Source organism: Pezoporus wallicus, unplaced genomic scaffold (assembly GCF_028554395.1).
Source record: "Pezoporus wallicus isolate ANWC-B61680 ecotype Strahan unplaced genomic scaffold, APGP_CSIRO_Pwel_v1 contig_3952, whole genome shotgun sequence".
NCBI lineage: Eukaryota > Metazoa > Chordata > Aves > Psittaciformes > Psittacidae > Pezoporus > Pezoporus wallicus.
In genome coordinates this window covers 7,221,411-7,235,388 of record NW_026635034.1, presented here as the reverse complement: position 1 = coordinate 7,235,388, position 13,978 = coordinate 7,221,411, and the positions used below count along the sequence as shown (strand labels likewise).

The 13,978-nt window shown below is 38.9% G+C and overlaps 1 protein-coding gene and 1 long non-coding RNA gene across 2 annotated transcripts in view; one reads left to right on the top strand and one right to left on the bottom strand.

The window, feature by feature from the left end:
• LOC130592636 (uncharacterized) overlaps positions 1 to 13,978 on the bottom strand; it is a 114,889-nt gene that overhangs the window by 10,537 nt on the left and 90,374 nt on the right. Inside the window, exon 3 of the long non-coding RNA XR_008970612.1 lies at positions 6,465 to 6,519. This is a non-coding gene — a long non-coding RNA (uncharacterized LOC130592636). The remainder of the gene's footprint in view (positions 1 to 6,464; positions 6,520 to 13,978) is intronic.
• GALK2 (galactokinase 2) overlaps positions 1 to 13,978 on the top strand; it is a 49,174-nt gene that overhangs the window by 20,033 nt on the left and 15,163 nt on the right. Inside the window, exons 6-8 of the mRNA XM_057396943.1 lie at positions 5,323 to 5,421; positions 8,105 to 8,257; positions 13,142 to 13,352. Coding sequence (XP_057252926.1) covers positions 5,323 to 5,421; positions 8,105 to 8,257; positions 13,142 to 13,352 — 463 coding nt within the window. The remainder of the gene's footprint in view (positions 1 to 5,322; positions 5,422 to 8,104; positions 8,258 to 13,141; positions 13,353 to 13,978) is intronic.

Genomic DNA, 13,978 nt, shown 5'->3' with positions numbered 1-13,978 from the left:
GGGACTTTGCACAAGGGTGGCCAACATGGTCACGTAATCTTTCCTGTTGACTGAATGTGGTGTCAGGACGGTAACCTCAATGAAACACATGGAATACTAGTGCTGAACTGGTTGAGATGTCATCACCATATGTCTATATCAACACTAATTAACACACATTTTATGTGGCTCATTTGCCACATAAAAATAGCAAAAGATACAGTGACATTTTCTCTAAGGTAGTTTTAAGAAAGGATGTAAGTCTGCCTCTCTTCTTTCTGATCAACCGAGATAGTTAAACTGGGAAAGATTCAGGGAAAAGCCATGTGGATGATCAAAGGTACAGAATGACCTCTATAAGTCAGCTAGGACTCTTTGGAAAAAGGCACTTGAAGGAGGAAGTGATAGCGGCTCATAAAATGATGAATGGAGTGGATGGAGTGGATAGGAATCAATTCTTCATTGCCCTCACATTATAAAAGCTAAAAAGTATTAAATGAAGCTAGTCAGGTGCATGGTAGTAATCAACAAAAGGAGAGGATTCTTCACCTGATGAGTTGTAGAAGTCCTTATTACTGGATGTTCTACTCGTTAAAAGTTTGAATGAGTTGAAAGGGAGTCTGGACAAGTTCATACATAAGAAATCCATTGTTGAGAACTAAGTGTGCAAAATTTGCATTCAGCTCAGGAAAGCTCTTTTATCAAAAAATAACGTTCTGGGGAAATACCCCGAATACTTGTCCTTTGGTCCATACTAAGCCCACTTTCAGGTACACGATGCAGAACTAGAATTTGCATTGGTCTGACCCACAAAGGCTGCTTTTATCTTAATCTATATTTTTATTCTAACCCAAGTCTTTTTATAAATTTTAGCTAGGTGACACCCCCTTACTAACAGGCATTATATGCACTTCCCTTCTTGGCTAGGGTTTATTTTTTTGCCGGGGTGGGCAAAATCCAAGGAAACATCTCCTGATGTTTGAGCTTTACTTTTTTAATAACTACATTAAATACATAACTTTGATTACTTAATAGTGTAGGTGACAGCTCTGGACTTACTGTCTACATGATAGTTTTTATTAACAAACGATGACCTGATCTAGCCAGTCCTGTTGGAACAACTTTGTGAAACAATAATATAGAAATGCAGAGGGCAGCAGCATATGTGGATCACGGAACAGTAGGATAAGGAAATTTGTGTTTCATCTGGTTAAGTAATTTTTTTCTGGAGTCATAATGCTACTGTTCAGACCCATTTTTACTTTGATTTTAGTATCTTTTTGTTTCCACTTTTCATTACCATCATCTTAAAAAGACCTTAAACTCTCCCTGCAAAGGTTTCCCTGAGACCAAATATTCTTTAGAGAAATAAGCCTCAATATGGGAAATAGGGAGGATTCTGAATTCTCATTTCAGCTTTATGACTGATTCACGTGACTTTGAACAAATCATGTAGATATCTGTGCTATCTCTAAATTGAAGGTAACAGCAGCCTTATAGGAATGCTTTTAAAGTATGTAAAATTCTGTAAAGACTTACATTATGATTTATTAGCATTTCTGAAATACTGCTTTAGGGATGGAAAAACATGCTGATGAATCTTGGGTGTGAAGAACTAGTTATGTTTTGCGGTTGGCTTGAAGTGATCTCTCCACAGATCGGAGTACATGGGATGAAGTGTAGTCTGTGTGCACATGGGGTTTATTCTTGCTACATATTTCTCATGGTGCTTCATGAAGAGCAAATGTCTATTTTCACCTAGCTGTACAAGAAAGCCTGTTTAAGGCTCCTGCAGAAGAACTCAGTAGGGGTGACATTGTTTATGTGATATGCATAACAGTTTACTTTGGACCCTACCAAGGAGGGGCTGGCCCCCTCTGACCTGCCTGCCTGGCAGGTGCTGTATCTCCTGCGGCATGGTCCCCCTAAATGTGGCTGTGAGAATGCTCGAAGTTACTTTGCTGCAGGAACTGCAGTGCAGCCAGGAGGAAGGTGGGGATGTAGGAATCGTTTAGACATACATTTGAGATGTTGCCAAATTGTGCAGTGAAATCTGGGCTCTGGGAAGCTCTGTATTTTTACAGGTGAGACATACACTAGGGATAGAGATAAATAACAGATGATTCAAACAGTCCCTGCCCTAAAGAGCTTCTGAGTGTTGCAAGCTGAACAGAAATAAGGCGTTGCTCTGGAATAGGCAGAAGTTACTTCCTTTGCCTACATGGTTCTAACAGTTTTCTTCCTTACAGATATTTTCTGTGGAAGCCTGAAGTCAGAGAACTTGTGTAGCAAAGTAAGTTTTTTCCCGTCCCGAGTAATGAAGTCACACATATTTATAGCACTGTCTTCTAAGAACCCCAAGTAGGAATTAATAATTACAGAGGGGGAGGATACTCATTTTACTGAGGAAATGGAGCCATGGTGAATTAAAGGGAATTTCCCAGAATCACAGGAAACAATGTAGAGCTAGAAATGGATTCAATTCGGTTCACTGTTTCAGTCACAGGACCATCCTTTTCCAAGTACGAGATACGTACACAATGCTCTCCAGTTTAGTCTTCACATTAGTTTCCAGTGCTACAATTCAGTTCCTCTGAACTTTGCCCTTTCACTCATTTTAGCAAAAAGGCAAACATCTGCCCATTTGTCTCAATAGTAAGTAGAAACTGCTTGCTATACAGATGACGATTTCCTCTCCATTCACATGCTTCTAATCCTAGTATTGGAAGGCCAGCCTGTGTCAGCCAGGGCCTGTTTAAATTAGAAACCAAATAATGTTTCAGGGATGCCTTGGGCTGTCTTGTGGAGAGGGCTCTTCTCAACCCTTGCCAGTTACTACTTGGTGGTCCTGCCAATCCTTGCTAAGTTTCAAAACAAAAGTTGCTCAAGCTCGAACAGCGCTGTTAGCCCAGCATACGCAGCTGGACGGCTGGTGAGCTGGGACGCAGCGAGGCCCAGTGCTTAACCAGGCACAATTCACCACACCATGTAAAGGGACTGGGGAGTGGCACTGTCCTAATTGTTAACATTCCTCCTCTGCAAGACTTCTCCTGATATTTATTTAATAAGCCCAGGATCATAAAATCTCAACGATTTAAGCAGTCAAGTGGTAGCTGATGTGTATATGGAGATGACATGCAGCCAGACTAAGTGAAGGGTGAAATGCTTGATTTCGGACTTTGCAAAGCTTTATCTGGCCATTGCAGATGAAGTAATACCTCAGGCATCTGTGTCCAGGAGTGCGGTATACACTGTGAGTACCTCAGGAACTGTACTTCGGGCCAGGTTTGCACAGCCACAGCTCCTATTTAAGTGTGCATGACCAGTGTGCTGGCATAGTCTTCTCAGTCAGTGTAGAGAAGTTTCTGCTGCTGCCAGTGAGTAATATTCATGAACTCCAGTCTGATGTCTTCTGCCAATGGATACAAAAGTCAGGGATGTGGTATTGCTCTGTTCTCTGAGGGGTGAAAGGCAGGTTCAGCAGAACTGGGTGAAACATGCCAGCACTTCCACATCCCAGCAACAGATGTTTGTAAATAGTAACGCCTTCACATGTAGAAAGGAGGTGTGGAGGTTTGTGCTTTCTCTTCTTTGGAGCTGTTGCTGAGTATTTAGCATTAAATGGGTGAAAGAAAGGCATCACTACATTCATTAGCATTTCATTCAGAATCATTTTCAGCTTGTAATGGAGCAGGGACATACGGTGATTGGACGTTAAACACGGGACCAAGAGGCCTAAGGTTCAAATTGGAAATCGGACTGCTTGGAGTGGACATGGGGCAAAGGAAGAAAAATGAATTTTGGTGAACCTGATCTTCAGGGAAAGTCAGGCACTAGGAGATGGTTTTTATTCAAAAGAAGGAACACCAAAATGTGTGATGTTCCTGTATTTTCTCAAGAAAAAATAAAAGAAGCTTTATCTCTATTTCAGCTCATCTTTAAAATGCACAAAGGGAAAGCAGTGCAGAAAGGGAGAGTCCTTTTGCTGATTGTACTTTCTGTGTTCTCTCATTAACGGTCTTTTTCTTGGGAGTGGTCATTTACCATGTTTGATTCAAAGAGATCCAGTCTGCATAGTTTTGGAGTAACTTTGTTAATGTTCTTTTGGTAATGTCTGGTTATCAGCCTGAGGCTTATTGGCTTTAAATGCATTGTGAGCTGAGTAAATTGGTTGTTAGTGCATTTGCAAACAGTTCAGCCTGATTATATTGATCTAAGCACCAATTTTACAGCTTTGCCTGTGGTGCCATTACAGAAATTGAGGAGGAAGCAGGCAGGCACCCTGCACATACCTCTCTCTTAGCATGGTGATTTACTGCCTCTGTCTGCTGCCTTTTACAGCTGTGTGCTGGCTAATGTCCCTGTCTTGCTGGTTAGTTTGTTTCAGTCCTCTGATGCTACATCCTTAAGTGTGGAATCTGAATCTGACTTCGCCACCAGACACCAGGACTATGGCTTTTCTAAAGTACTTCTCCCATCTTGCCTGTGGTTACCTTGTCTTATAAAAAATAGTAGGGGTCACAGTAGGTGGACACGGATGCTTTCCTTTTGACTTTTTTTTTTTACTAGCCTGTGTTCTTTGACCATTTTCCAAGGCTTCTCTTGTGTATGTTTTGACATGGCTTGATGGCTGAAAGCATTACTGTAAATTATTGGTTTTGACAGTTACATAGTGATATTCCACCCTCCCATAGTATCCTCTGACCTGCTGATATCAGAATGCACAAAGATATGCCTAAAATGTCACAAAAGAATTCAAATCACATCTAGTTACAAATTAGTTCAGATAAACAGTGTAAGCAGAGTACGATATCTCAAGCAGAAATGACAAGCACCACTGATTAGAGTATTTATATTGAGAAAGGGTTTCTGAGTTAGGTTTAATAGGTGAATTCTGATTATGGAGCCAGTGCAGTTAAACAGTAAAATGTTAACAACTTGTTGTTATTCTGTAAGCTACCAAGGTGCATATATAGATGGATTCAACTAATACATCAACAAAATAATGGCTATTGGGATGGAAGGGTGTGAAGGGAATGAGGAAGGTGGGAAGAGGACAGCTGCAAGAGTTCAGCGTCTAAACAGAGATCCCCTGAAAAGCATCTGGCTATGGTGGGTCCAGTGCAGGCTGAATAGTGAATTCTTTTTTGCTTCACAACAAAAGGAAAAAGGGGCCATGTGGCATCCTGGTTGATACCAGCTTACACTAGTTGGTGTGTGGGAGACAGTGGTTTCAGAGCTGTATCATCATCTCCTTTGTTTTCTCACTAGTTCATATGTAAGCAGTATAAAAATACCATCTTTAACCTTGGCTGAAGGTTTATGTTAATGTTTTTTTTTCAGGTGGAACTTGCAGAAATTTGCACAAAGAGTGAACGTTATATTGGCACAGAAGGTGGAGGAATGGACCAGTCAATCTCTTTCCTGGCAGAAGAAGGAACTGTATGTGGATCTTTGTAATCTAAACTAACAACGTAATATTAATTTATGTTCACAAAAATACCGTCATATGTATCTGGCAGAAAGACAAGAAACTGGAATACCTCAGTATTGGTATGTGAATGAAACAGGAATTGTATAAACTTGTGTACAATGGAATATGACAAGTTTGAGAGAGTAAGGTGATGAAAATGAAAAAAGACAAGAAGGAGGAAAGAAAAGCTGTGGGGAAAGCTGTACTCAAGAAGACCACTAGGCTCCACACTATTTGGCTGATTGATCACTGAACTTAGAATGTTTGAGATGTAATGAAGTCTGAATGGTCGGTATGTCTTGTATTCAGTGCAAATGGGATAATTATTACAAAAATGCTTTCTTGAAATGTCTTATAACCAAGAAGTTCTAGGAAGTTTTGCCAGGTTCAGTTGCAAAGACAATGGGGATTTTTTTTCCCCAGTTTTGCTAATTCCAGACAATTCTGTGGCTGGATTCTGATGTAGAAGGCATTTAGCTGTCTTAAACGTGGTGACAGAAGGTGGACTAGCAATGATAAACAGGACCTGCCAAGTTATGCATGAGTGCTTGCAGTGGAATTTACCATGGAGTTCATCCACTGTCCCAGAAGGTGCACAGGACTGTGACTGTTCAAACCTAAAACTTGCCAAAATAATTGTATTGAAATCAGTGTAGCGTTTCATGACAACATTTACTTACTTTCCTTATAACTGTGCCATTCAACATCTACAGCTTTCATTCCTTAATGCCAGATCTTATATGAAATAAGCTATTTCCCAGATTTACACCAAACATTTAATTCTATCACGAGACATACGTTGTATTCAGTTTCACATCTCCTGTACCTACTTTAGACCTTTCCTTCGTACTTTATACTGTTAATAGTAGACACACAGCTACATAAAACCTGAAGGAAGCAGTGTGTTTTCCTGGCATACACAGAGTTGATCATAAAGTGGAGGCTTTTCTGATATATCGAGGTGGGGATCAAAAAGGCAAAGAAAATGTTAGAAAAGAAATTGTGAACACACCTGAAAGTGTCCTTGTTCCAGTATACTTGCAGCTGAATTACTTCTGGCCTCCCATCTGAAAAATAAAAGGAAAAGAATGTGAAAAGTACATTCAAGGACACTGAGCTTGATCAAAGCTGGTTTTTTATATGAGCATTGACTAAATAATTTAAAACTTTTCAGCTTGGAAAGCAAGTATCGTTGCAGGTGATATTCTGAAGCTCTATAAAACCCCTGAATGGTCAAGAGAAGGTAAATTGAGAATTCAGTGTTTTTCGTAGTGGAAGAACTAATAGAAACACAATGACATTAGCAAACAGCTTGTTAAAAACAAACAAGGAAGTTTGGGTTTTTTTTCCCCAAAAGCATTCATTGTTAAATTGGGAAATACTGTATATCATGGAAAGCAAAAGGGTTCAAAAAAGACCTTTCTGGATACTCTGGTAGAGTTCTAGCCTCTTTGTAGCTGCTAAACAGAAGTCTGATGTTTCTTCCAGTGTGAGTGTAACCACCATAATCTTTACTTATGGGAAGCTGGAAAAATATACCTCAAGAAAAAGATTGCTTTGTATCTGTCCCATTTTTATATTCCCCCTAAATATCCATTTATGGCTTCTGTCAGAAACAGGACACTTGACCAGCTTAGTGGTACATTCTGATCTAATGTAGCAATTCTTAAAGGGTATATTTAAATGTAAGCAAGCTTGTCTGTCTTGATAGTAGTTTTGTGACGTGGTCCAGAATCTCAGTGGCAGGGACTAACACACATGCTGTACATAATGTACAAGCGGATTTGTCATTGTTTATTTAGCACTCTAGCTGCTCAAGGAACTCTCTGGGGGTGAACAATGCCAAAACCAGTAAGACATCCGTGCTTGCAGAGTTACAGTCTATTCTAAGAAGCCAAAGCAGGGCACATGATTTACAATTTATCCCAATGAAAAACCAGATGTGAATTTAATCTCTTGATTACATTACATCCTGAAATATTTAATTAATGGATGCCTAGCTTATTCCATGAAAAGGTCGCAAATGTTGGGAACATCTTACGCAGCCATTGTAAGGCATCTGTGAGGCAAGGCAGTCTCATGTCAGAAGGAAGGAGACTAACTACAGTTTGCTATATAGTTTTATTTCACTTCTCTGTTTGACTGCCCATACGTAACATGATTACTGTCTCCAGTCAGTCTTAAAATTTTGGTACTGTACTGTACCTCAGTGGCCTAATCTTGATTTAGTGGAAAGCCAGAAAGCTAAGGGGAAGATGGACATTGGGAAAGGGAATGTGAAGCCCCGTGTTTCTAGTGGCATGCACATTAGCTTCAGCCAGGCCTGGTACTCTTCTGTAGATCAAAGAAAAACTGTTGTCTTGAACAGGCAAGAAAAATAGGTTGGGTGGGGTTCTGTGAAATGCTGAAAAAACCCAAAGACTTAATGGAAACATTTTAAAATCCAGCTACGAGGGGAAGGTTTGAAATGTATGTGTAACTTGGCCAGTGAGGTTAGAGCTCTTTTCTCACTGTTTCATGTCAGTTTTCTTGCCTTAACTGTCCCTGGATTCTCAAGAGAAAAAACATGCAAATTTGCATTTGATTTATAGAACTAAGTGCACTGTTAGCTAGTACTAAATTAAAACTAACCATTCATTTTTCTTTCAATAGGCCAAGTTGATAAAGTTCAGTCCTCTGAGGGCAACTGATGTTAGACTTCCAAGTGGAGCAGCGTTTGTTATTGCTAACAGTTGTGTTGAAATGAACAAAGCAGCAACTTCTCATTACAATATTAGGGTAATGGAGTGTCGTCTGGCTACAAAGGTAACATATGGTTTATGTCAAACTCTAATGAAACCTTCATCTAAAAAGCGCCTTTTTTCACTTCTGACCGATCATATCTTTAACACCTGGCTAGGTGCTACTTTAAGTAGCATTTTTCTTTCCAGAACCAGACACGTCCATCTCTGCAGAAACAGAACTCCTGCTGAGTTTAATGGAAGTGTAGAGACTGTGCCCTTATATAGAAGATTATGCAATTTAGCTCTATTAAATATATTTTGTATTATATGTCAATGGACAAAGTAAGTCTATTTTTCAGCAAAAAATATTCTCAGTTAAGAAGATAGACTGTTTCTAATTAAAGCTGAATAATGACAAATAATGGAAAGCAACCAGTGTGGTCACACGTTTATATATGGCAATAGATGTGTATTTTCTAGGATTTAGAAGACATCAAAGCTGCTAGTTGGAGGCCTGGAAGTAATATTGGAAATACTGAATAGCAGCATGTATGTCAGTGCAAACTTTAAAACCCGGCTTGAATCAAACCCCAACATTTAGATTGTGCTGCCAGTTTACAGCTTGCAATTAGCTCTAAAATGAACGGAATTTGAACATGAAAAATTTAAGTTCCACTTTATTCTGTAGATTCTGTAGACCATACTGTTAGGAATATGCAGATGTAGTGTTTATTTGAATTTGTTACAGGAATATGGTGGATTTTCCTTTGATTAGATTAAGTGAGGAGCAAGCATAAAGATTCAGTGCAGTTATACCCAAAATAGAACAGGATTGGGTCACAAAGTCTAGATTAAAGTTTTAAACACTGCAGCTTGGCACTCCTTGCCACAAAACACTTGGCCAAAATTGAAGCAATACTCAAAAGTACTTTGAGCATCTGGTGGCATCATAATTCTATGAAAAATTACTGGAGTTAATGCTAAAAGAAAAGAGTTAAGGTGCTCAGATACTGACAAAATGTAATATAAAATATCATGTTGAGGTATTTTTTGAGGATGGAAGCTAAACTTCAGATGACTTTTTAAATGGGCTTTAAGAACAAGTATAAAGAACGTAGCTGCATTGTAGGTGTATGTAAGATACAACACAAATAATAGCACCAGTGACCAGAGTTAAAGCTGTCACTGAAGTTCATAAAAAGATTCTTACACCATTAAGAAAGATAAGGACGTGTCTGTGTGTTGGTTCTGGTGTAACTGATAAGCCTCTAATTTAGGAGAGTTAATTGACTAAGTAGGTATTTTAGCAAGAGCTTCTTTTGGAAGTTTTTTTTTTACATAAGAACTACAGAGCCTTCACGGAAGATTTATTCTAAACAAAAAAGCAAACTAGAACAATACATGGAGCTGGAAAACGTTTTGAAGTATTGCTCCATAGGCCACACTTTGTGAATTGAATCAGTTTTCTAAATTGCTTGAAATGATTGGTTCCATGCAATAAACTGAAAAGGTGGTATGGAAAGATAATTGGTTTTTAACATTCCTGCTAGCTATGATGCAATCTCCAAAGAAGTGCCTTTAGCAGATGCTTGATTTTAAGGAAACTAACAACATACACCTGCCTATTTTTATACATATGCTACCCAGATGGAAAGCTGCACACACTATAAAAATACATTGAGCCAGGAAAAAACCCTCTGTTTAGGAACAGGTCACAGTGGGGTGAAAGAGGGCAGGTATGTAAGTGGAAGCAGGGAAGTTTTTTAAGCACCATTAAGTTAATGGAACTATGAAATAACCTGCTGGGCCTCGCAGTAATGCTTTAAAAGAAATTCTCATTGGTAAGTGGACTTTTTTCCCCTTTCTGCTTTAGGTCATTCTAGAATTTCATACTGTTTGCAGGAAGCTCCATGTAAGTAAAGATGCCAGCCAACACAACATATCCCTGCTGGCATTAATGTAGAATATTTTGATGTTACTCTGCCCTAGAGCAAGTAAGCTCTTGATCATCCTCACAGAATTATCTTTCTCCGGTTCTATTCCTTCCCCTTCCCTTCTGGATAATCATTCTTTTCATTATTAGGATTTGTTTCTTTCTCTGTTGTTGTAGCCTCCAAGTGCTTTCGTGTGCTTAAAGGAAACAGTGCGTTTAAAGACATTTATGTTCTGCAGAACACTCACTATTCCAAAGGAAATTAACTTGTACTTCAGAAAACTCTCACAGTAGGTGCTGCAGGATGAACACGAACATTAGCGAACGCTGTGCTCTCCCCTGCTTCACTGTGTGTGGTTCGCTTCACTGTCAGCTACAGAGTAGTGCCAAGAATGTCTGCAACTGCAATGCCATATTGTTAATCAACTTACGTTTGTTAAATGCAGAAAGATGCTCTTATGTAGAAATGTCAAGTGTAAGAAAGATGTTGCTATATAAGTATTCCTATACGTACTTCTAGTCAAATTTTATTTATATTTGTCCCATCATTTATGAGGCTTGTTTTCCTCTCAGCTACTAACAGTTCTACAGTGTGCCTGTGTTGAACAACAAAGCATACAGATGCTATATTCTGGCAGTTAAGAGCCAGCTGCATGATGTCCACGTCTTTAATCTACATGGTCAGAGATCATCAAGAAAATATCCATCTGTGGGATCAGTATTGGGATTACTCCTGTTCATTAAATAGATGGGATTTTTTCCCATTTCTGATCTGTGTCCATTACAATTTGAGCCACTGCAGCTAGACTGTTTTCACAAACCATTTCTGTTTGCCCGTAACACTTTTCCAGGTGCTGCTATAAGCAGGATAGACCTTTCCAGCTAAGCCCTGTCCACTGGCCTGATGGGGTCAGTTTCCATTTGGAACATTTGGCCTGTAAATGCCCAGCATAGTTACTTCATCTAAGATAACAGCATCTCCCTTGAAATACAGAAACAGGAACAGATGTGACAATACCTGTGACAGATTTCTACATGGGATTATTTATTTTAAGAAGTATAAAAATTTTTCTTGACTTATAAACCAGTTTATTTGTAAATTCTTAGTTATGTCTTACTACTGGTAATAATGTCTACAGGATGCTGAGTATTAGGATTAAAGTATGAGGAAAAAAAAATCCATTCATTTAGCACCTTGAAGCAGATTTAAGAACATGTCACAAACATGCATCAACATAAGAGATAGTATTTAAGTAAAACAAAAAAAGCTGTAATTGTTATTCTAACTTACCAGTAAGTAAGCTAAAATACAATTACATAAAGGCTATGGAAGTTACTCAAAGCCTTTAAAAAGCAGACCAGAAGTGACTTAAGCAGTCTTTACAAGAATATTTTCTCCCCCTGCTTTCTGCATTTGCCACTAGTGCTTCTTCCTCTACCACTGAATATACAAAACTGTGTTTTAGATGGCGACAGAGTCATATGATTAGGATTTTGATTGGATTTTGTTTGTTCTGCTCTAAGCCTCACATAAATCTTAGCAAGTCACTAGATGGCACCAAAAGTAGTTAATTTTTATATACTGTAGTAAAGCAAAACTGGAAGAGCTCCTTCAAAAGCACCATTGGAGGACAGCAGGAGAGTGAGAACCATAGCAGATAGTTGGGCAGCAGATCTTCTTAAGTTTCACGCTTTAACTTTGCACAAAGCCAAGCAAAACCTTTTCAGATGTGTAAATCACATGAGGTTTTTTAACCTAGGGAGTTAAGTAGCTTTGCTGAATTCAGATGTAAGTTATTTCAAACCAATCTCAAAACCAGTGTTTATTGGAAAGAATAACAAAACACACTGGATGAAATATTGGCCCTGTTGATGAGAGGTTTTAAAACCGCCTTGAACAGAAAAGGATTGCCTTCATGGGTATTAGTGCTCTGGTTTAAACTGTCTGCAATCATACAGCCTGATCTGGCACATTTGGAGGCTTTAATCTCAAACGGTGCGGAACTGGAGGTACGTCATGTGCCTATGAATACACTAAAACCACATTGGCCTATCTGGGTCTTACTTTGTAGTGATCTGTTACAATTAAAGGTGGATCCCACAATGACCACTTAATATGTAAGTCATAGCATTAAAAATATTCCACATTATGAGGAAAACTACTTTACTCAACCATTTTCATTAGGCACATGAGAGCATCAAGATATGGAACACCCTTCCAGAATAAAGCCTATTTGACATATTTCCTTTTAGGATTCTAGTGTGTTGAAGTAACTGCTGTCAATTGCCAAAACACCACAAATATACACAAAGCATAACATAGTTGTCTGGAGTGGGAAAAACAGATACAGCTATAACCAGTTGGCATCATAGCAATCACATGGGAACAGAGCAGACTCCAACTAACACATCATAACCTTCCTGCAAGGCTCACAACTTCCTTTAAGTTGGATGTTAAAAGAACGTACTCTAAAGACTGAGAAAAGCTACAGTTTATTCACACCCTTACAGCCTTAATCCCACACAAAACGTATGCCTGTTTTCATATTTTTAAGGCTATTATGAGAAAGGATTTTAATGACAACCTTGAATGTTCATCAGAAAACTCCAGGAGCATATTGGAAAGGTTGAACTGAGTTTTAAATGTTAGCGCAAACTCTTAACAGTACAGAAACAGACTTCGTAGGGACTTCTAGTGTTACAGTATCATAGCATTTGCATAAGCAATTGTCTGTGGTTGCAAAAGGTTTGTAAGTAAGTGCTCTGACATCCATGGAAAAGGATAAATCGCTGATTTGATACCACACAAATAATACCAAGTAGGGCTTTCACAGACAACACCTGATCTGGGAGAAGAATTTCTGTCATTCACAGACCTTTTATAAATAATGATTATCTGCTGTGTACTTACAGCAGGTAGCTTCTGATGGTTCCCAAGTAAGGAGTGAAAAGAGCAAATGGGTCTTAATGGTGCTGATGGACAATTAAATAAACAGGAAGGCTCAATATTTTCTTTTATTTTCTGAATTTTAGCTTCTTTCAAAGTCTAAAGGCTTGGACTGGGAAAAAACGTTGAGACTCCACGACGTGCAAACCAGGCTAGGAGTTAGCCTGGAGGAAATGCTGACCATTGTCGAGGAGGTATTACATCCTGAGCCTTACAGCACAGAGGAAATTTGTAAATGCCTGGGAATTAGCCTGGAGGAGCTCCGCTCTCAGATCCTGAGTCAAAACACGCAAGACGGTAAGCACATATGAAATGGTGGGGTTTAGTGCGCGACGTGTGTGTTACATAAAAAGTTTATGTATTAATAAGTAGTGCAAGCGGAAGTCTTGCCAGAATACTTCCCCAAAATTTTGGGTGGCCAGTGACAAAGACTTGACATCATGATTTTCATTCTAGTTTTTAACTTGGTGCAAAACTGGGATTTTGATTGAACTGTTTCTAAAATAGCAGAAGTAGCATCACTTACTGTTTCAGATGAGCCTGTGCTGACTGAGAGTTGTCTCTAAATAACCCAGGTTTTATTCTAGGGAAAGGTCTAAATTAGGCTTCCTTTTTTAGGTGATAGCTCTAATAGAGCCAAACATTTTGGATAGTTACAGCGTTGTTAAAATGACTCCTGTTTGTTCTCCCTTAACTGGTGTTAGAAACCAGCATAGATGGGCTTGTGTTTCTGTTTTTGAATTGATAACTACATGATCACTTCATAAGCCATGCTCTGGGTAGCAAGTCTCTCCTAGAGAGAGAAGTTCCTGTCACTCTCTGTATTGTTTCTTCTTTAAGAAAGACACTGGTGGAGATGAACAACTTACTATTTAAAAAGTATTTCCCATGGATTACTGCTTATGATTATACCATGCATTGGT